This window comes from Bombina bombina, chromosome 5 (assembly GCF_027579735.1).
Source record: "Bombina bombina isolate aBomBom1 chromosome 5, aBomBom1.pri, whole genome shotgun sequence".
Taxonomy (NCBI): domain Eukaryota; kingdom Metazoa; phylum Chordata; class Amphibia; order Anura; family Bombinatoridae; genus Bombina; species Bombina bombina.
The window spans coordinates 728,794,740-728,818,759 of record NC_069503.1 but is presented as its reverse complement, the minus strand read 5'-3'; the positions used below and the strand labels follow the sequence as shown (position 1 = coordinate 728,818,759).

General features: G+C 41.0%; 1 protein-coding gene across 3 annotated transcripts in view; it reads right to left on the bottom strand.

Annotated features, from left to right (window-relative positions):
• Window positions 1-4,532: 4,532 nt before the first annotated feature.
• Window positions 4,533-24,020, bottom strand: part of FAM8A1 (family with sequence similarity 8 member A1) — a 79,327-nt gene continuing 59,839 nt past the window's right edge. For all 3 annotated transcript variants that reach the window (XM_053714775.1, XM_053714776.1, XM_053714777.1), the window contains one exon: window positions 4,533-6,097. In XM_053714775.1, coding sequence (XP_053570750.1) covers window positions 5,956-6,097 — 142 coding nt within the window. In that variant the 3' untranslated portion in view covers window positions 4,533-5,955. The remainder of the gene's footprint in view (window positions 6,098-24,020) is intronic.

Sequence of the window (24,020 nt, the reverse complement as noted above, 5' to 3'; positions counted from 1 at the left end):
TCATAGTGTTCTTCTCATAAGTTCTCTTGGCATTCTTTTAGAATTCCTAGAATTTTACAGTTTCTTCAGGGTGGTTTGGACAAGGGTTTGTCCGCAAGTTCCTTGAAAGGACAAATCTCTGCTCTCTCTGTTCTGTTTCACAGGAAAATTGCTAATCTTCCTGACATTCATTGTTTTGTTCAGGCTTTGGTTCGTATCAAGCCTGTCATTAAGTCAATCTCTCCTCCTTGGAGTCTTAATTTGGTTTTGAGAGCTTTACAGGCTCCTCCGTTTGAGCCTATGCATTCTCTGGACATTAAATTACTTTCTTGGAAAGGAATATTTCTTTTGGCTATCTCTTCTGCTAGAAGAGTTTCTGAATTATTTGCTCTCTTGTGAGTCTCCTTTTCTGATTTTTCATCAGGATAAGGCAGTTTTGTGGACTTAATTTAAATTTTTACCTAAGGTTGTGAATTCCAACAATATTAATAAAGAAATTGTTGTTCCTTCGTTGTGTCCTAATCCTAAGAATTCTTTGGATGTGGTAAGAGCTTTGAAATATTATGTTGACGCTACTAAATATTTCAGAAAGACTTCTAGTCTATTTGTTATCTTTTCTGGTCCTAAGAAAGGTCAGAAAGCTTCTGCTATTTCTTTGGCTTCTTGGTTAAAACTTTTGTTTCATCATGCTTATGTGGAGTCGGGTAAATCCCCGCCTCAGAGGATTACGGCTCATTCTACTAGGTCAGTTTCTACTTCCTGGGCTTTTAAGAATGAAGCTTCTGTTGATCAGATTTGCAAAAGCAGCAACATGGTCTTTGCATACTTTTACTAAAGTCTACCATTTTGATGTTTTCTCTTCTTCAGAAGCAGTTTTTGGTAGAAAAGTTCTTCAGGCAGCTGTTTCAGTTTGATTCTTCTGCTTATAATTTCATATTTTTTTTTCATTATAAGATTAAAACTTTTTGATTTGGGTTGTGGATTCTTTTTTCAGCGGAATTGGCTGTCTTTATTTTTTTATCCCTCCCTCTCTAGTGACTCTTGCGTGGAGTTCCACATCTTGGGTATTTGCTATCCCATACGTCACTAGCTCATGGACTCTTGCCAATTACATGAAAGAAAACATAATTTATGTAAGAATTTACCTGATAAATTCATTTCTTATATATTGGCAAGAGTCCATGAGGCCCACCCTTTTTTGTGGTGGTTATTTTTTGTATAAAGCACAATTATTCCAATTCCTTGTTGATGCTTTCGCTCCTTTCTTATCACCCCACTTCTTGGCTATTCGTTAAACTGAATTGTGGGTGTGGTGGGGGGTGTATTTATAGGCATTTTGAGGTTTGGGAAACTTTGCCCCTCCTGGTAGGAATGTATATCCCATTTGTCACTAGCTCATGGACTCTTACCTGATAAATTCATTTCTTTCATAAAATAATTTCTTTCATAAAATTATGTTTTTTCTTCTTAAATGGAAAGAGTCCACAGCTGCATTCATTACTTTTGGGAAAACAATACCCAAGCTATAGAGGACACTGAGTGCCAAGATGGGAGGGTACATAGGCAGCCCATACTGAGGGCACCCAGCCTGAACCTCTACCCGAAAAATAACACAATTGCTTAGTACGAAGACGAGAAAATTTGAAAAAGAAAAAGCTACGACACTGACTCAGCTAGTCCAGAAACCAAACTAGAGATAGCAAACGGACTCGACAGAGCCAACTGTCCCAACAGTCTTCCAGTAAACTCTCTACTGAAATCAATGGAGCCAGTTGAAAGGAAAATCTATACCCTAGCAGTCTAAACTAACAGGATAGACTCAACAAATCTCACACATCCAGGATACTGTGACCGAACGCAGCTCCATAGACAGCTCTGCCATCCTGACCCGCAGACCCACCTCCAGCTGGACCAACCCAGCCTCAGGGATCCAAAAAAGGGGAACAAAATAATCCCGAAACAGGTACAGGAACGAGCGTCAGGATAGCAAAGCCATCCCCACAGAGTACAAGTACAACCCGACTGAAAACGGACAAGGCCATAGACCTAAGGATCTATCAAAATAAAGACCCAGCAAGACGCCCGGGGGAACCAATCCCCCTTTCTGCCTCACATCCAGGAGAATCCCCAAGCAAGGGCTCTATCTCCATAGGGAGGAGAATATCCCCTAAAGAAAAGGGATGATGCCGGAAGAGCAACAACTGTCCTCAAGGCCCGAAGGCACCAGCTAATGGGAAGAGAAATTTCCAACACAGATGTCCAAGAAAGGGACCCCCCTACAAGTAGCTTGCCTAGCAGAGGCATAACCAACCCATTCGCCTGCAGAGCAGGGAATCAACGGGAACACTGGCAAGCTAACCAGGGGAATGCAACCCTAAGGCGCATCAGAAATTGGACATCCAACGCAAGCAGCTGGGTATGAACCAACCACCCTTAAAGCTCAAGCCACATGGCTAATCACCAGAGGACAAGGGTCACTCTGTGACAAAGTAAAAAAATACTCCAAAATCCTGGCCAACCATGACCAGGTTAGGTAGATGGAGCAAGGACCAGTTCCCACTACCGAGGAACCCCCCCGACCAGCCCTGAGATACAAGATTCCAAAACCACCCAGACTGCGTCGGTAAAAAGGCCAAGCGAAGCTTCAGCAACCGGAAGTCTCAAGGAGAAAAACCAGGTCCGGGTACCCAATAGTTCAGGCAAACCTTACCCTGGAACTAAACACCCCAACTGGCCAAAAAGCCAGACACAAGGGTATGGATGCATATCCAGAGAAATCAGATAGCGAAAGAACTTTAAAGCCCCAACCATAGGAAGGAACCACTCCTAGCTAAAGTCCAACGCTCCAAGGAGCAAGGCTAGAAGTCGTATGAAGATACTTCTCAGAGCCTCAGGATGACCAAGGGATACCTCAAGGTCAAAAAATCCTACTAACAGGACTAGTCTCCCTAACACCTCTGCACAAGGAAGAGAAGGCACAAAGCTTACCGAGCTCTGGAAAACCCCGAGCTAAACAAAAATCCCCGCAGGGAACAACTACCACCCTGTAACACAGATCCCTAAGAGATCCACTCACCCGGAGGCTATAGAAGACCCAAAAGGCCTGTTATAACTCAGTCAAGAGTAAGAGCTGTATCTAGATGCACTAGAAACAGCTTACACATACACCTGCAAGGTGTTATGAGCTCCAACCGGTTTCAAACTGCAAACCTTCTGCATGCTAGACAGCTATCCTGTACAAGAAGTTGGATCAAGCCCAAAAGGACAAATGCAGAGTTCTGATGAAATCAGAGGTCCGAGTGACACAGCGGAAAAACTCCCCTGCCCAGTCATTTATGACTGAAGGCTATAAGGACTAAAACAATCCTTTCCACCTCACGGATCCACAAGTCCGAACGAACCCGACAGGACCATCCTCCACCTAGGGTCCCAACCGGCAGGCTGTGCAAATTCTCCCTCATAGGGGGGAAAAAACAAACAGAAAACAGACATTTGTAACAGAGGACTAACATGTCCAACAACTTCCAAAGAATAAAAAAAAAAAAAAAAAGTGTATCAATCCCAGAAGGTACCTGAAGGAAACAAAAACAAATAAGACATCCCATTGGATATAAATAAAATATAAGGCAACACGGAGGTTAATGCCCAAAAAGACAGGCCTACCCGCAGGACCAGCCAAACGGAGCCCTATCTCACAACACTGGGAAAGGTCTCAAACAAATGACAATCAGGAGATTTCTTCATCCCCACATGTCTAATGAGGTGCACCGTTCGAATTATCAGACTGAAAATCCCTGTATCTGGTAACGATAGGGTCATTCAATAACACGCGAAGGCTCGCAATCCTGAAACGGAAGGCACAACACACTCAGGGACAGATACCCCCGCGGGGTACTAAGAGACTCAATGAGACCCTTATGTATAAGTTAGACCAGCAAGGTGGTGGCCTCTTGGGATACATTCACATTACATTGCGAATAAAGTAAAATTAAACTATCTTACCGGAATCTACGGCCGTGGAACAGGAACACGGCCCTTCAAGTGTGACGGATAGTAGCATCGCCTCCGCCATGGACTTGAGAAGAAAGCAGGCAGCGAAGTTAGACAACGCTAATTGCTTGAGGAGCTCTTAATATGAGTCAGGATGGTTTTGCAGAAAGGAACTCCCTGCATCTCCGGACTCTAACTTTCATCCAAGCCCTCACTGAGAGACTGACAGGCCTAATTAAAACTCCTGTCCCATGCCAAAGAGTACTACCCTCCATAAGAGACAAAAACAAAAATTAAAAATTCTGACACTTCTCTGCCATCCTCCTGGGACGAAAGGCAAAGAATGACTGGGGGATGAGGGGAGTGGGAGGAGTATTTAAGCCTTTGGCTGGGTTGTCTTTGCCTCCTCCTGGTGGCCAGGTTCTTATTTCCCAAAAGTAATGAATGCAGCTGTGGACTCTTTCCATTAAAGAAGAAAATTGGAGTATTGGACAAATGACTGTGATCTAAAGTTTAACACTGCAAAGTGAACAATTATGCATTTAGGAAAGAAAAATCCAAACTTTAATGAAAAATTTAATGACACTTTACGGACTGTTACAAATGAGAAACTGGACTTGAGAATTATTATTTCAGATTTAAAATTTACCAAATAATGTAGTATTGCAGCGAGTAAGGCCAGTAGAATGCTTGGTTGTAGTGGTAGAGGTATATTCAGCAGAAATAAGGTTCTTATACTACTTTAAAGATCACTAGTTAGGCCTCATCTTGGGTATTTTGTGCAGTTCTGTGCAATGGATGGTTACCAAAATGGTACATGGTATATAAAAAAAAAAAAATTCAAACTTAGTAAAGATGAGTGTATTTTTCATAAAAAGAAACATTCAAGGACAAGGGTTCATGATCTCAAGCTGAAGGGTAGTAAATTCAGGAGTAATTTGCGAACACACTTCTTTACAGAAAGGGTTATTGATTCATGGAATAAAACTTCCACAAGAGATGGTAATGACAAACACTGTGGGGGACATTAAGACTGTCTGGGATAAGAATAAGGCTATCCTACAAACAAGTTACGTTTATACTTTAAGGAAATATTGGGCAGACCTGCTGGGCTATGGTTCTTATCTGCCATCAAAATCTATATTTCTAAATGATAATCTTGCTGAATCATTGTGTGCAGCAATTGCTTTGAATACTTGCAAAACATAAGTTATAAAATATTATTTTAGATCAGATGGGTGGGTGAAGGTAAGTTGGTATGGTTAATGTGACAGCTTATTTTCGGAGGGTACCAGAAGCATTGTTGTGGCATGTATGTTAAGAGCCGACAAACCGCAGGATGAGGTTTGAGACTTGTAAAGTACACCATTTAGGCTTAAATATAAATAGTGCTTTAATTATGCAAGGAATTATTCATACCTAATCTAAAATGAGCAGCTCTGTTGACAATCCAGACAGCTTTGTGTTTACTTAGAAATATTTCCAACCCAAATGAGAATATAGTAAAATAAATTAAAGGGACAGTAAATCTTAAAAATAATGTTATATAATTCTGCACATAGTGTGATCATCTGAGCGGGTCTGTTAAGATAGGCAGGTGTGCTCATGTGTGTTATTTTGTAGCCTTATTGCAATGTGAATGTGAAACAACACTTTATCTGGTTTACGGAAAAGGGATTGTAATTATCCATAGCTACGTACAACTCAAGCCAGTTCCATTATATCTACACAGTGCTGACAAATGACATGCCTAAAATAGGCTCATAGAATCAACATTTTGTACATGTTGGTGTATGGAGCTGCTAACCACAAGTTCCTTCCAATACTGATATTACTTCAAAAGGGCTTAATCACACCATAACTCAGCTCATTGCTGAGAAAAATCTAGGTTAATTACCTAGGAATACAATTGTTCAATTATACTATAACATTCCTGATACAGAAAAGCCCTTAAAATGAACTGCTGTCTCAATGTTCTGATGACGATCATCTGGCATTCCTTCTTACAACTATAGTGCCTGCCACAATGTCATAAGCTGTTCTGTTATGCTGGAAAAACAGCAATGTAATAAATGCAGGAAAGAAGAAAGCTATAGAGAAGTTCTTGATAACTGCTCGAACTGTGGATCTAAGATTAAAAGAAAAAAAACTCACTTAAGTATTTTAAATTCATTTTGTGAAAAATTAATTGCACATAAATATTAAAAATATATATTAATCACATTTATAAATAACATTTTCCCATCAGTTCTTTATCCCAAGATACCTCAAATGTAACACTAATAGTTCAAGTGTTACGGATAATATCATTGATAGTAAACACATTCACACTTCAGAAAACATTTATTTTGGTTTGGTGATGTGTGGAAGAAACCTCTTCAGATGTAATGGGGACATATGCACAATATTTGTAATTATATAAAGTGGTGCAATGGTCCTATATATGGCAATGCCCTATAATATTTTAGTCTAATAGAATCAATATACTGGAGCTAGAGTGCTGTGCATACATTTCTTTCTTACAGGTGGTGAGAGTCCACAATCCATTACTCATAGGAATTACTCTACTCTTCTCAAAGATTGCCAATCCTCAAGAGCTCTATAAAACCCCTCACACATACCTCAGTTTTTACTTTGCCTCTGCTGGAGGTGGTTGAAGAATGAAGATGTGCATCGATTCTTCAGAGAAAGGGGTTTTTAGTCTATGTTGAAGCACAGTTCCCCTCAGAGTACAGTGCTTGTCAGAGAGATGTATTTGGGTATGGTTCATGATCCGATGGTTTCACTTCATGGGAAATCTTTCATAGGCCCTCTAATCTGTCGCAGGGACGAGTCTTCTGCCTCTCTTTAAATACCTACATTATACTCCTATTCCTTAACGTCTGCCGATATGTTTCAGGACTGGTTTGGCTGTCTGCTACTTGTTTGATAGTGGACGAGTGTTTATGGGAATTTTTAATATATAGACACTCATTAAGCTATTTTATGGGCACTTTAAAAATGTAAATGTTTTTCTATATATGTAATTATATATGGCCCTGGGACAGATCCTTCACTATTCCCCTTGCTTTGCGAGTGTCACGTTTAGTTTTTACACTTCCCTTAGCATTCTAGGAGTTGCAGGTTATTTTTGCATGCTGGGTTAGTGCAGCTTTCTCATCTATGCATACGACTATTTTTTGCATGCTCTTTTTGACAGTTGTTTGTGGCGTTCTTCTGTCATGTTTGCTCCTCTACTCTCGGCTTACCGTACATCTCTGTAAACTGCCTAGGTGGGGGTATATGGTTTCCTTTACTCAAGAGCTTTCTTCAGGGGTTGTATAGTGTATATTGCATTACTTTCCTAAATGCTATAATGGAGCAGCAGAATTCTGTCCCTAAATTTACCCTAGAAACACCTAGAATCATTGTATAAAAGCTGAAGTGCCTTCTTCAGCTCATTTATGTGGCTCGGGTTTGTTGATGCATACAGAACAATCTAATGCTGTTTCTTTGAGTACTAATGCACGTACTCTTTGTTCATTACAGGTTAATCCAGATGTGGTGCCGTCTGCTATGAAATCATTCATCAAGGCTACTGTCTCTGAAGCTTTGGCTGCTCTCCTGCCTTCAAATAATACTTGTAGAAGGTAAAATTTTAACTGACCTTTTATACTTTTGTGCCCTGATCACATTGATACTGTTGTGTCTTCAGATGGTGAAGTTTCCTCTGAGAATAAGGATTCCTCATCTGAAGTGGAACCTGATATTTCCTCTTTTTTGTTTACAGTTGAACATTGTCTCTTTTACAAGAGGTCTTATTCACTTTAGGGGTTAAAGAGTCTAAATCTTCTGATAACCCTTGTAATAGTTTAAATTCAGTTTTCAAGACTGTTGATCTGCCCAAGGCTCTCTCTGACAAGTTTGCTAGTGAATTGTTTAAGGCAGCAGTGTCCTTTAATCCTTCTGCAAGGGTTATATCTATTACCTGCTGCAAATCTAGAGTTATGGGAAACAGTTCCCAAAGTGGATGGGGCCATGTCTACTCTAGCTAAACATACTACTATTGCTTTGGACCCTTTAGACAGGAAGTTAGAATCGTTTCATAGAAGGGCATTTTTGCATACCGATTATATTTTCAGGCCCGTTATTGCTGATGTAGCTGCTGCTTCTACTTTCTGGTTATTCAGTCTTTCAGAACAGATTGCGGATGACTCTGTTAGTGCAAATTCTTTTATTTGTGATAGTGTGAAAATGAATGTCAAAAGCATGTCTTTAGCTATTCTCGTCAGGAGGGCTATGTAGCTTAAATCCTGGAATGCGGATATGGTGTCTAAATGTAGGTAGTCCTTTCCTTTCAAAGAAATAACTTATTTGGGTCTGATTTAGATTCTATTATATCTACGATCACTGGGGGTAAAGGGGAATTTCTTCCTCATGACAGGAAGTCTAAAGAAAAAATTCACAAGCTCCTAATGGTTTCCGTTCCTTTTGTCAAAATATAGAACAGAAAACTGACTCAAGTCTGGAGGACTAATGCTAACTGGAACAAATCCAGGTTAAGAAATCTTTTCTCTCTTCAAAATTCCCCCGATCCAGTAGTTTATTCAAATCTCTTCATTGTTCCAAAGGAAGGTACTTTCAGACCAGTTCTGGATTTGAAAACTATGAACAAGTTTTTAAAGGATTCCATCTTTCAGATTGGAAACTATCAGTACTATTCTGCCATTTGTCTAGTCAGTTTATGTCCACAATATATTTAGAGGACGCTTACCTTAATATTCCAATTAATTCAGAACATTACCAGTTTCTGAAGTTTGCTTTCTGGATAAACACTGTCACTCTTCCGTTTGGTCTGGCTACAGCTCCAAGAATATATTTATCAAGGTTCTGGGTGCCTTTGTCTGTAATCAGAGCTCAGGGTATTGCAGTGTTTCCTTACCTGGACGATATCTTGGTACTAAGCTCCATCTTTTCCTTTAGCAGAATTTTACACTAATGAACTATTGTTGTTTCTTCGAAGACATGGTTGGAGGATCAATTTACCAAAGTGTTTTTTTTATTCCTCAGACAAAAGCTTACTTTCCTAGGTTTCCCTTCAGTTGCTCTGTGTATGGAAGCACTAGGTCTTATTATTGCAGCTTCAGATGCAATTCCATTTGCTCAATTTCACATTAGGCCTCTTCAGCTTTGTATGCTGCATCAAGGGTGCAGGGATTATACTCAGCTATCTCAAGAGATATTCTTAGATTCCAGTACAAGGCAGTAGATTCCAGTACAAGGCAGTCTCTGACTTGGTAGCTGAATCAGTTTATATTTCAGGGGGCTTCTTTTGCTCATCCTACCTGGCCTGTGATCACCACAGATGCAAGGTTGGGGAGCTATTTAGAGGTCTCTAACAGCACAGGGGGTTTGGGACCCTTGCGAGGCGAGATTACCCATCAATATTCCCAATTTTCAATGCCCTTCAAGCTTGACCCATGTTAAAAATTGAGTAATTTCCATTTTAGAGTTGCAACAACTAAATTAATAATTCATAATAATAAATTATGAAAATAGTTGTCAAAGAATCTCATTATCGATTAGAAAGTCTGTGCACGGATCCAGCTGCTTCACTCCAATGGACTCCAGCATATGGTATTGTATTTTATGGTTGGACTTCTACAGAGGTTTACTTTTCACTATTTCAGGACAGTATTTTAGGCTAAGGATATAAGTTTCTAAGTTCACAACTACTCCTGGCTAATGTGCAAACCGGAAATAGTACTCATAATTTGGATTGTTTATATTAAAAGGCACATAGAACAAGTTGGGATAGAGACAAAATATTATATATACTTTAATTACTTTACCCGCAAATTTATACTGCAATGCCTATTAACCCTTTCTTTTACGTTTCCGAATTGTACAGCTCTAACTCCCCCCACGTTTCCTTCTATGGCTGTATCTATATCTACCATTTTTTGGTAGAATGCAGAAGCAACAGTGTTATTTGCTGGAGTAAATAAGCTGCGGTTAAATTGAATGTCTGTGTTTCTGATGCTAAACACTGATGTGGGGTGGGGGGGGGGAGAGGTGGATCAGACACTACAGACAGCATAGCTATGCAAGTCATTTTGCTTATTTTCGAAAATTATTTTAAAATACTTGCCAGCAATTTTTTTTAATGCAAACTATTTTACTTAGCCATTTTACGATATGCACAGATCTCAACATGTTTTATGGCACTTTAAATCAGGTGATTTGGGACTATGCTTTGGATGATATAGTGCCAAGCTTGTTATTTACACCTAGCCCTAGATTGATAGGAGTTATTTAAAATGATGTACAATATTATCTGTATTAGCCAATTGCTGGTTATATGCATTGTATAGATAAATGTGTAAGGTTTTGTCCTGTTGATATATAGAACTTTGTGCTTTTGACTATATATATATATATATATATATATATATATATATATATATATATATATATATATATATATATATATATATATATTTAATAAATTGTGTACCAGATTCAACCTCTACTACATATGTTATTTTAAGAGTGGACTAGATATCTTTTCCCTAACCTTATAAGCTGGTTATTTAACATTGCATATAGATATTTGATATTTTTATGTTAGAATGAAGTGCAGGCTTACTTTGTTGAGAGGCCCTTGAAAAGGAGGAAAACACTTTGCATTGATGGAGCGTTAAAGATTAAATATCCCACCTTGGCAAAACCCTAATTATGCATCTCAGGCACCTCAACGGTATCTGAGCACCTCTTCTCTCCTGCAGGCAAAAATAGCTTGCAAAAAAAGAGATCCAGCCTCAGCCAGGAGCATAAAGACATGTTGCCATTTTTGCATTTCAATGCAAAGTTTCTGAAAGAACGAATAACAGAATGTTAAACAGTAACAATCTACATCTTTCTAGTGCTACTTCTTTTCAAACATTTGTGGTTTTGTTTTGCTTAATTATAAAATGATCTTCTGCTGCTTAAGAACAGGATAAACAGTTGTGTTAATGTAAAGTTTTAGCCTGAAGTTTATATTGGAAACACTCCGTATGTGAATTTCATTTTAAAATATAGGATTTTTTTTTTATCCAAATGAGTTGATTAATTAAAAAAAATAAAAAATCAGACATTAATAGATTATGAAATTATAGTGAGTTGCAGCCCTACTCCATTTCCAGACAGACAATGTCACAGCAGTAGCTTATATCAATCATCAGGGGAGAACTCGCAGTTCCCTGGCTATGATGGAGGTGTCTCGAATTCTCTTGTGGGAAGAGGGCAATTCTTGTCTAAGTTATGCAATTCACATCCCAGGAGTGAACAAATGGGAGGCAGACTTTCTCAGTCAGTCCAAGGGAGTGGTCTCTTCCTCAGGATGTGCATAATCCGATTGTGGATCTTCCCGAGATAGATCTGATGACCTCTCGTTTGATACTTTGCAAGATCCAGGGATCTAAAGGCAGAGAGATAATGGATTCTCTAGTAGTCCTTTCTGTCTGCTTACCCGTTTCATCCTCTAGTCTTATCTTGAAAATCACCCTGGGAAGAAGAACCAGAGAAGTAAGTTGTAATCCTGATTGCCATAGTGTGGCCTTGCAGGATTTGGTATGCAGATCTGCGGTCAGACCTGTCTCAGGGTCCTTTCTTTCATCTGGATCTAAAATCTATAAATTTTATGGCATGGCTGTTTCTAGAAAAATGTATCACAAAGTTTGGAAAACTAATTTCCTGGTGTGTAAATCATGGTTTTCTCCTGGCATTCTTTTAGAATTCCTAGGATTCTTCAGTTTTTGCAGGATGGTTTAGATAAAGGTCTATCTGCCAGTTCTCTGAAAGGGTAAATTTCTGCGAAATAAAAACTGAGTCTTCCTAAAGTTAATTGTTTTGTTCAAGCTCTGGTCCAAATTAAACCTGTTATCAAGCCTATTTCTCCTCCTTGGAATCTTAACCTAGTGTTAAGGGTTTTGCATGGACAGAGTTTCTTTTTGACATTTCTTCTGCTAGAAAAGTTTCTTCATTGTCTGCTCTCTTGTGAGCCTCCTTATCTGATTTTTCATTAGGGGAAGGCTGTTTTATGGACATTTAATTTATTTGCCTAAGGTTGTTTCCTCAGATAACTTTGGTAGAAAGATTGTGGATTCTTCATGGTCTCCTAATCCTAAGAATGTTTCTGAAAGATCTTTGCATTCTCTGGATGTTCTTGGGGCCATGAAATATTATGTTGATGCTACTAAGTATTTCAGACAAACCTATAGTTTTTTTTGTTCTTTTCTCTGGGCCTAGGAAAGGTCAGAAGGCCTCTGCTATTTCCTTAGCCTCTTGGTTGAAATTTTTGATTTACAGAGCTTATTTGGATGCAGGTAAGACGCTGCCATAACAGCAGATTACAGATCATTTTACTAGGTAAGTTGCCACTTCTTGTGCTTTCAAGAATGAGGCTTAAGTTGATCAAATTTGCAAGGCAGCTACTTGTCGTCTTTGCATACTTTCACAAATTTTTACGATTTTTATGTTTTTGCTTCCTCTGAATCAGCCTTTGGTAGAAAAGTCCTTCAGGCAGTTGTCTCAGTTTGATGGTTAAACCTGTTTTTAAGTGCATTATAAAAAAGTTTTACTTTCAGTGAAAAAGCAAAATTTATGCTTACCTGATAAATTTCTTTCCGGATATGGAGAGTGCACTACATCATTCAATTACTAGTGGAAATATTACTCATGGCCAGCAGGAGGAGAGCACCACAGCAAAGTTGTTAAGTGTCACTCCCCTACCCATAATCCCGTCATTCGACTGAAGGGAAATGGAAAAAGAATAATACAAAGGTTTAGAGGTGCCTGAGGTTTAGTCAAAAATAACTGTCTTAATAAAGGGTGGGGTTGTGGACTTTCCATATCCGGAAATAAATTTATCAGGTAAGCATACATTTTGGTTTTGTTTCCTAAGATATGGAGAGTCCACATCATCATTCAATTACTAGTGGGAACCAATACCCAAGCTAGAGGGCACAGAATGAACTGGGAGAAAAAACAAGACAGGCAGACCTAAACCGAACGCAACACAACTTGAAGAACCTTTCTCCCAAAAGAGGCCTCATCCGAGGCAAAAGTATCAAATTTGGAAAAAGTATGCAGAGAGGACCAAGTTGCAGCCTTGCAAAGCTGTTCCACAGAAGCTTAATTTTTTAAAGCACAAAAAGAGGAGAGAGACCTAGTGGAATGAGCTGTAATTCTCTCAGGAGGCTGCTATCCAGCAGTCTCATAAGCAAAATGAATCATACTTCTCAGCCAGAGGGAAAGAGAAGTAGAAGTAGCCTTCTGACCCTTACACTCTACTGAGAAACAAACAGGGCAGAAGACTGGCGAAAAACCTTAGTCGCCTGTATGTAGAATTTTAGAGCATGCACAACATCCAAGCTGTGCAACAGACGTTCTTTAGGAGAAGGATTTGGGACAGAGAGAAGTAACAACAATTTCCTGATTAATTTCTATCCGAAACCACTTTAGGACGAAACCCCAAATTTTGTACGAAGAACCGCCTTATCCACATGAAAAATAAGGTAAGGCGAATCACACTGCAAAGCAGAGAGTTCCGAACTCTGAGCAGAAGAGATAGCAATAAGAAACAACCTTCCGAGATAAACAACTTAATATCTATGGAATGCACTGGCTCAAATGGAGCCTGCTGCAAAACTTTAAGAACAAGATTAAGGCTCCTCCTTGGAGCCACAGGTTTAAACATAGGCCTGATTCTGACCAGAGCCTGACAAAAAGATTGAACATCTGGCACATCCGCCAGACGTTTGTGTAACAAAATAGATAATGCAGAAATCTGACCTTTCAGAGAACTGACTGACAACCCTTTCTCCAGACCTTCATGGAGAAAATGTTTGGAATCCTGACCCTACTCCAAGAGTAGCCCTTGGATTCACACCAATAAAGGCATTCACACTATACCTTATTGTAAATTTTTTGAGTAACAAGCTTAAGAGCCTGGATCATGATCTCAATGACCGACTCAGAAAATCCACGCTTAGACAGAATTAAGCATTCAATCTCCAGTCAGCTTAAGAGAAACAAGATTTGGATGGAGGAATGGACCCTTAGTTAGAAGGTTCTTCCTCAGAGGAAACCTCCAAGCAGCCAAGATGACATTCACTAGGTCTGCGTACCAGATCCTGCGAGTCCATGCAGGAGCTATTAGAATTACTGATGCTCTCTCGTTTGATACAAGAAATAACTCGTGGAAGGAGCGCAAATGGAGGAAACAGGTATGTTAGACCAAAATCCCAAGGAACCGCCAGAGCATCTTTCAAATCAGCCTGAGGATCTATTGACCTTGAATCGTACCTTGGAAGCTTGGCGTTCTGCCAAGATGCCATCAGATCCAACTCTGTTACCCCCCATTTGAGGGTTAACCTAGAGAACACCTCTGGATGGAGAACCCAATCCTCGGGATGAAAGGTCTGTCTGCTCAGGAAATCCGCTTCCCAGTTGTCCACTCCAGGAATGTGGATGGCAAATAAACCATTGTGAGCTTCCACCCACTGAATAATCTATGCTACCTCCTTCATGGCTAAGGAATTCCGAGTTCCTCCCTGGTGGTTGATGTATGCCACTGAGGTAATGTCAGACTGAAACCTGATAAACCGTGCTAAGGACAATGGAGGCCAAGCCATCAGAGCATTGTAAATCACTCTCAACTCCAAGATGTTTATGGAGAGAGTAGACTCCTACCAAGTCCATAGTCCCTACGCCTTTAACGAGTCCCAGACTGCTCCCCAGCCTAGCGTCCGTGGTCACAATCACCCAGAAAGGTCTCTGAAAGCATGTGCCCTGAGACAGATGGTCCTGAGAAAGCTTCTACGGGAGAGGTCTCTTGTCGACTGGTCTAGAGATATCCTCTGAGACAGATCCGAATGGTCTCCATTCTATTGTCAGAGCATGAATAATTGCAGAGCTCTAAAATGGAATCGAGCAAAGGTTATGTCCATGGAAGCGACCATCAGACCAATTACCTCCATACATTGAGCCGAACGATAGACTGAAGAGAGGCAAGGGGAGAGAATTTGGGATTTTCTGACCTACGTCAGAAAAAATTTCATAGATAGGGAATCTATTATGGTCCCTAAGAAAACTACCCTTGTAGCTGGAACAAGGGAATTCTTTTTCCAGATTCACTTTCCAACCATGGGAACGTAGACAAGATCTCTGTATGAGAGTTTGTTTGTTGAAAAGATGGCGCCTTAACCAATATGTCGTCCAGGTATGGCGCAACTGCAATTCCCCGAGACCTGATCACTGCCAAGAGAGCCCTCAGAACCTTTGAGAAAATTCTGGGAGCTGTGGCAAGGCCAAACGTAAGAGCCAAAAACTGAAAGTGTTTGTCTAGAAAGGTGAATCTCATGAATTTGTGATGATCCCTGTGGATAGGAATATGAAGATACGTGTCCTTCAGGCCTATAGTCATAAAATTAGCCTCTTGGACCAAAGGAAGAATGGAACAAATTGTTTCCATTTTGAAGGACGGTACCCTGAGAAACTTGTAGAGGCACTTTAGGTCTAAAAACAGAATTTATGCTTACCTGATAAATTACTTTCTCCAACGGTGTGTCCGGTCCACGGCGTCATCCTTACTTGTGGGATATTCTCTTCCCCAACAGGAAATGGCAAAGAGTCCCAGCAAAGCTGGTCACATGATCCCTCCTAGGCTCCGCCCACCCCAGTCATTCGACCGACGGACAGGAGGAAATATATATAGGAGAAACCATATGATACCGTGGTGACTAGTTAGAGAAAATAATTCATCAGACCTGATTAAAAAACCAGGGCGGGCCGTGGACCGGACACACCGTTGGAGAAAGTAATTTATCAGGTAAGCATAAATTCTGTTTTCTCCAACATTGGTGTGTCCGGTCCACGGCGTCATCCTTACTTGTGGGAACCAATACCAAAGCTTTAGGACACGGATGAAGGGAGGGAGCAAATCAGGTCACCTAAATGGAAGGCACCACGGCTTGCAAAACCTTTCTCCCAAAAATAGCCTCCGAAGAAGCAAAAGTATCAAATTTGTAAAATTTGGCAAAAGTGTGCAGTGAAGACCAAGTCGCTGCCTTACATATCTGGTCAACAGAAGCCTCGTTCTTGAAGGCCCATGTGGAAGCCACAGCCCTAGTGGAGTGAGCTGTGATTCTTTCAGGAGGCTGCCGTCCGGCAGTCTCATAAGCCAATCGGATAATGCTTTTAAGCCAAAAAGGAAAGAGGTAGAAGTCTCTTTTTGACCTCTCCTTTTACCAGAATAAACAACAAACAAGGAAGATGTTTGTCTGAAATCTTTAGTAGCCTCTAAATAGAATTTTAGAGCACGGACTACGTCCAAATTGTGTAACAAACGTTCCTTCTTTGAAACTGGATTCGGACACAAAGAAGGTACAACTATCTCCTGGTTAATATTTTGGTTGGAAACAACTTTCGGAAGAAAACCAGGCTTAGTACGCAAAACCACCTTATCTGCATGGAACACCAGATAGGGCGGAGAACACTGCAGAGCAGATAACAAACTCTTCTAGCAGAAGAAATTGCAACCAAAAACAAAACTTTCCAAGATAGTAACTTAATATCTACTGTTCAAACGGAACCCCTTGAAGAACTGAAAGAACTAGATTTAGACTCCAGGGAGGAGTCAAAGGTCTGTAAACAGGCTTGATCCTAACCAGAGCCTGAACAAATGCTTGAACATCTGGCACGGCTGCCAGTCTTTTGTGAAGTAAAACAGATAAAGCAGAGATCTGTCCCTTTAGAGAACTTGCAGATAATCCTTTCTCCAAACCTTCTTGTAGAAAGGATAGAATCTTAGGAATTCTTATCTTGTTCCATGGGAATCCTTTAGATTCACACAAACAGATATATTTTTTCCATATTTTATGGTAAATTTTTCTAGTTACAGGCTTTCTAGCCTGAATCAGAGTATCTATTACAGAATCTGAAAACCCACGCTTTGATAAAATCAAGCGTTCAATCTCCAAGCCGTCAGTTGGAGGGAAACCAGATTCGGATGTTCGAATGGACCCTGAACAAGAAGGTCCTGTCTCAAAGGTAGCTTCCATGGTGGAGCCGATGACATTCACCAGGTCTGCATACCAAGTCCTGCGTGGCCACGCAGGAGCTATCAAGATCACCGAGGCCCTCTCCTGATTGATCCTGGCTACCAGCCTGGGGATGAGAGGAAACGGTGGGAATACATAAGCTAGGTTGAAGGTCCAAGGTGCTACTAGTGCATCTACTAGAGTCGCCTTGGGATCCCTGGATCTGGACCCGTAGCAAGGAACCTTGAAGTTCTGACGAGACGCCATCAGATCCATGTCTGGAATGCCCCATAATTGAGTTATTTGGGCAAAGATTTACGGATGGAGTTCCCACTCCCCCGGATGGAATGTCTGACGACTCAGAAAATCTGCTTCCCAATTTTCCACTCCTGGGATGTGGATCGCAGACAAGTGGCAGGAGTGATCCTCCGCCCATTGAATTATCTTGGTCACTTCTTTCATCGCCAGGGAACTCCTTGTTCCCCCCTGATGATTGATATATGCAACGGTCGTCATGTTGTCTGACTGAAACCTTATGAATTTGGACTTTGCTAGTTGAGGCCAAGCTCTGAGAGCATTGAATATCGCTCTCAGTTCCAGAATGTTTATCGGGAGACGAGACTCTTCCCGAGACCATAGACCCTGAGCTTTCAGGGATTCCCAGACCACGCCCCAGCCCACTAGGCTGGCGTCGGTCGTGACAATGACCCACTCTGGTCTGCGGAAGCTCATTCCCTGTGACAGATTGTCCAGGATCAGCCACCAACGGAGTGAATCTCTGGTCTTTTGATCTACTTGAATCGTCGGAGACAAGTCTGTATAATCCCCATTCCACTGTCTGAGCATGCACAGTTGTAATGGTCTTAGATTAATTCGTGCAAAAGGAACTATGTCCATTGTTGCAACCATCAATCCTATTACTTCCATGCACTGCGCTATGGAAGGACGAGGAACAGAATGAAGTACTTGACAAGAGCTTAGAAGTTTTGATTTTCTGACCTCTGTCAGAAAAATCCTCATTTCTAAGGAATCTATTATTGTTCCCAAGAAGGGAACTCTTGTTGACGGGGACAGAGAACTTTTTTCTTTGTTCACCTTCCATCCGTGAGATCTGAGAAAGGCTAGGACGATGTCCGTATGAGCCTTTGCTTTTGACAGGGACGACGCTTGAATCAGGATGTCGTCCAAGTAAGGTACTACTGCAATGCCCCTTGGTCTTAGAACCGCTAGAAGGGACCCTAGTACCTTTGTGAAAATCCTTGGAGCAGTGGCTAATCCGAATGGAAGTGCCACAAACTGGTAATGCTTGTCCAGAAAAGCGAACCTTAGGAACTGATGATGTTCCTTGTGGATAGGAATATGTAGGTACGCATCCTTTAAATCCACGGTAGTCATAAATTGATTTTCCTGGATAGTAGGTAGGATTGTTCGAATATAGTTTCCATTTTGAACGATGGTACCCTGAGAAATTTGTTTAGGATCTTTAGATCCAAAATTGGTCTGAATGTTCCCTCTTTTTTGGGAACTATGAACAGATTGGAATAAAATCCCATTCCTTGTTCTCTTATTGGAACTGGATGTATCACTCCCATCTTTAACAGGTCTTCTACACAATGTAAGAATGCCTGTCTCTTTATTTGGTTTGAAGATAATTGAGACCTGTGGAACCTTCCCCTTGGGGGTAGTTCCTTGAATTCCAGGAGAGAACCTTGAGAAACTATTTCTAGCGCCCAAGGATCCTGAACATCTCTTGCCCAAGCCTGAGCAAAGAGAGAAAGTCTGCCCCCTACTAGATCCGGTCCCGGATCGGGGGCTATCCCTTCATGCTGTTTTGGTAGCAGTGGTAGGCTTCTTGGCCTGCTTACCCTTGTTCCAGCCTTGCATTGGTTTCCAGGCTGGTTTGGGTTGTGAAGTATTACCCTCTTGCTTAGAGGATACAGAATTAGAGGCTGGTCCGTTTCTGCGAAAGGGACGAAAATTAGGCTTATTTTTAGCCTTAAAAGACCTATCCTGTGGGAGGGCGTGGCCCTTTCCCCCAGTGAAGTCTGAAATAATCTCTTTCAAATCAGGTCCAAATAATGTTTTACCTTTGAAAGGAATGTTAAGCAATTTTGTCTTGGAAGACACATCCGCTGACCAAGACTTTAGCCAAAGCGCTCTGCGCGCCACGATAGCAAACCCTGAATTTTTCGCCGCTAATCTAGCTAATTGCAAAGCGGCATCTAAAACAAAAGAAAGATTTAGCCAATTTAAGTGCTTAAACTCTGTCCATAACCTCCTCATACGAAGATTCTTTACTGAGCGACTTTTCTAGTTCCTCGAACCAGAAACACGCTGCCGTAGTGACAGGAACAATGCATGAAATTGGTTGTAGAAGGTAACCTTGCTGTACAAAAATCTTTTTAAGCAAACCCTCTAATTTCTTATCCATAGGATCTTTGAAAGCACAACTATCTTCGATAGGAATAGTAGTGCGTTTGTTTAGAGTAGAAACCGCCCCCTCGACCTTGGGGACTGTCTGCCATAAGTCCTTTCTGGGGTCGACTATAGGAAATAATTTCTTAAATATAGGGGGGGGGAACAAAAGGTATGCCGGGCCTTTCCCACTCTTTATTTACTATGTCCGCCACCCGCTTGGGTAAAGGAAAAGCGTCGGGGGGCACCGGAACCTCTAGGAACTTGTCCATCTTACATAATTTCTCTGGAATGACCAAATTGTCACAATCATCCAGAGTAGATAACACCTCCTTAAGCAGTGCGCGGAGATGTTCTAATTTAAATTTAAATGTCACAACATCAGGTTCAGCTTGATGAGAAATTTTTCCTGAATCTGAGATTTCTCCATCAGACAAAACCTCCCTCATGGCCCCTTGAGATTGGTGTGAGGGTATGTCAGAACAGTTATCAGCGTCCTCTTGCTCTTCAGTGTTTAAAACAGAGCAATCGCGCTTTCTCTGATAAGTAGGCATTTTGGATAAAAGATTTGCTATGGAGTTATCCATTACAGCCGTTAATTGTTGCATGGTAATAAGTATTGGCGCACTAGATGTACTAGGGGCCTCCTGTGTGGGCATAACTGGTGTAGACACAGTAGGGGATGATGTAGTATGTTTACTCCCCTCATTTGAGGAATCATCTTGGGCAATATCATTATCTGTGGCATTACTGTCCTTACTTTGTTTGGATAGTATGGCACAATTATCACATAAATTTAAATGGGGAGACACATTGGCTTTCATACATATAGAACATAGCTTATCTGATGGTACAGACATGTTAAACAGGCTTAAACTTGTCAACAAAGCACAAAAAAACGTTTTAAAATAAAACCGTTACTGTCACTTTAAATTTCAAACTGAAAACACTTTATTACTGAATATGTGAAAAAGTATGAAGGAATTGTTCAAAATTCACCAAAATTTCACCACAGTGTCTTAAAGCATTAAAAGTATTGAACACCAAATTTCAGAGCTTTAACCCTTAAATTTTCAAATTTAACCCCTATACAGTCCCAGCTATATGCTTTGCTGAGACCCAACCAAGCCCAGAGGGGAATACGATACCAAATGACGCCTTCTAGAAGCTTTTTTAGTGATTCTTAGATCCTCACACATGCATCTGCATGCCTTGCTCTCCAAAAACAACTGCGCAGTAATGGCGCGAAAATGAGGCTGAGTCTATAACTAGAAAGGCCCCCAGACTAAAAAAGGTGTCCAACACAGTGCCTGCCGTTTTTTAAACGTTCCCCAAGATTATAATGCCAATTATTAGCTACAATCTGCATAATATGCCCCAATAAAGCAATCGTTTTAGCCCATAAAAATGTCTACCAGTTTTTAAGCCCTTTAAGCCCTTTATTCTTTTATATTTGACTAAGAAAATGGCTTACTGGTCCCCATGAGGGGAAATGACAGCCTTCCAGCATTACATGGTCTTGTTAGAAATATGGCTAGTCATACCTTAAGCAGAAAGGTCTGCTAACTGTTTCCCCCAACTGAAGTTACTTCATCTCAACAGTCCTGTGTGGAAACAGCAATCGATTTTAGTTACTGTCTGCTAAAATCATCTTCCTCTTACAAACAGAAATCTTCATCCTTTTCTGTTTCAGAGTAAATAGTACATACCAGCACTATTTTAAAATAAACACTTGATAGAAGAATAAAAACTACATTTAAACACCAAAAAACTCTTAACCATCTCCGTGGAGATGTTGCCTGTGCAACGGCAAAGAGAATGACTGGGGTGGGCGGAGCCTAGGAGGGATCATGTGACCAGCTTTGCTGGGACTCTTTGCCATTTCCTGTTGGGGAAGAGAATATCCCACAAGTAAGGATGACGCCGTGGACCGGACACACCAATGTTGGAGAAATAGGTCAAAAAGTTACCTCTCTTTGGGAACCACGAACAAAATTTGAATAGAATCCTAGACCCTGTTCCATTATTGGAACAGGAACAATCACTCCCAGGGAGGAAAGGTTCTGAACGCAGTTCAAGAATGCCTTTTTTTTTACCTGTTCTGCAGATAATATTGAGAGGTGGAATCTGCCCCTGGGAGGGAAAGTTTTGAATTCTATGTCCACAGCCCAAGGATCTGGGACATCTTATCTCCACGCTTGACAAAACAGGGAAAGTCTGCCCCCAATTGATCCGAACACGGACTGGGGGCCGACCCTTCATGCTGACTTAGATAGGACAGTGAAGTCAGACATCTTGTCTCCCAGTTTAATAACTTGCATGTTGGCATCAGAAATAAAGGAATTGGCTAGTTTGAGAGCCTTAATCCTAGCTTGTATCTCCTCCAATGGAGTCTACTAAAATCAATTCAGACAAGGCGTCACACCAATAAGATGCCGCACTTGCTACTGTGGCAATACAAACTGCAGGTTGCCATTGAAGACCTTGATGAACATACATCTTCAAATAAGCTTCCAGCTTTTTGTCCAAGGGATCCTAAAGGAGCAGCTATCCTCTATAGGGATTGTACTTCTCCTAGCCAGAGTATAAATAGCCCTTTCTACTTTAGGGCACCGTGCACCAAGAATCTTTAATGGAGTTGGCAACAGGAAATATCTTTTTAAATACGGGAGACGGGAAGAAAGGAATCCCTGGCTTCTCCCATTCCTGTGAAATAATCTGTCACACAGTCTGGGACAGGAAAAACTTCCAGAGGAAGGAACATCATAAGTTTACTAGACTTCTTTGGGTTGAAAACGACAGAAGTATCGGAGTCGTCCAAAGTAGCCAATACCTCCTTTAACAGTACACAAAGGTGTTCAAGCTTAAATCTGAAGTTTACTTCTTCAGTATCAGATGAAGGAATAATACTGTCCAAATCTGAGATTTCACCCTCAGAGGCTACAGGCGTATCCCCCTCAGACTTATGAGGGAGTGTAACCTGCGTAGCAGTAGGTGGAACAGAAACCTTACTATATGAATGTCTTATTTTCCTCTTGCATTTTCCCAGCATAGAAAAAACAGATAATGCAACAGATACCGCAGAAGATACTTGTGCAGCAAAATCTGTAGGCAAATAAACTCCTTCAGGAGGCTGAGAGGAACTACAGCGCACTGTATAACGCCATAGAGGCTTGGGACGTTTGAGGAGAAAGCTGTGGCACTGCCAAAACAGCATCATCCTGAGAGACATTGGGCTCAAAGGGCAACAATTTATCTTTAAATTGAAGTGTTCTAGTTAAGCATGCAACACAGAATTGCATAGGCTAAACAATGTGTCTCAAGGCATAACAAGCATTTGTCAAAAAAATTTCTTGGTCCATGTCCATAATACTAAATAAAAAATTCCCCAAATTGTAGAATTTTTTTTAAAATACAATGTCACTTTAAGAATTTTTAATACCACAATTTGGCTGCCAGAAGTCTCTAAAACGATTTATAGTATATAGTATATCAACACTGAAGAGACTGAAATTTAATTACGCCACGAATATCCGATCGAGAAACTATGTAGCAAGTAAAAGGCGTGCGTTTCCCTCTGCCTACAACATAAGATGCAAGTAGCTGCAGCTGGTTTCAAACTCAAGCAGTTTGTTAGTTAGCCTGTTCTAGCTAAGCAAGCAAAGAAAACCAACTGCCAAATTTTAAGTTTATACATAAATCCCTGTATAAAACATAAGCCATACACATACTAAAAGTATTTCAACAAAATTAGCCCAAATAGAAAAATGTCCCAATAAAGGGAAGATTAACCCCTAGGAGCCTATTTAACAAAGGTCTGTCAGACCTGATCCGGATCAGGTCTGACAGACCTTGCTGAATGCAGAGAGCAATACGCTCTCCGTATTCAGCATTGCACCAGCAGCTGTTGTGAGCTGCTGGTGCAATGCCGCCCCTTGCAGATTCACGGCCAATCGGCTGCCAGCAAGGGGGTGTCAATCAACCCGATCGGGTTGAATTGCGGCGATGTCTGCCTGCTCAGAGCAGGCAGACAGGTTATGGAGAAGCGGTCTTTAGACCGCTGCTTCATAACTGGTGTTTCTGGCGAGCCTGCAGGCTCACCAGAAACACAGGCCCTCAAGCTCCACCCGGAGCTTGATAAATGGGCCCCCTAGTCTCAACATACATAAATGTGCCTGCCCACTGCCAAATAAAATCATGTATAAAGGATTTTAAAAATGTCCCCATCTACTGCATATGACATTCTTCTGAAGTGCAAGTCTCCAAGACCTAGAAGACAAAAGCACTTACCTGCAGTCTAGCTGTCCGGCAGAAAGACAGCTCACAAGGCGTGAAAGGACACATAGTAACCAACTCTGGCTTTCTGAAGAGATTGACGTGGACTCCGCTAAACCCAAATCCTTGCTTGCAGGGAAAAGTACCCGAAAAAGGAATTTATTTCTTCAGACACCAAACTTCACCTCCTCCATTGAGGGAGGCAAAGAGAATGACTGTGGATTATGGGTAGGGGAGTGACACTCAACATATTTGCTGTGGTGTTCTTTGCCCCCTCCTGCTGGTCAGGAGTGATAT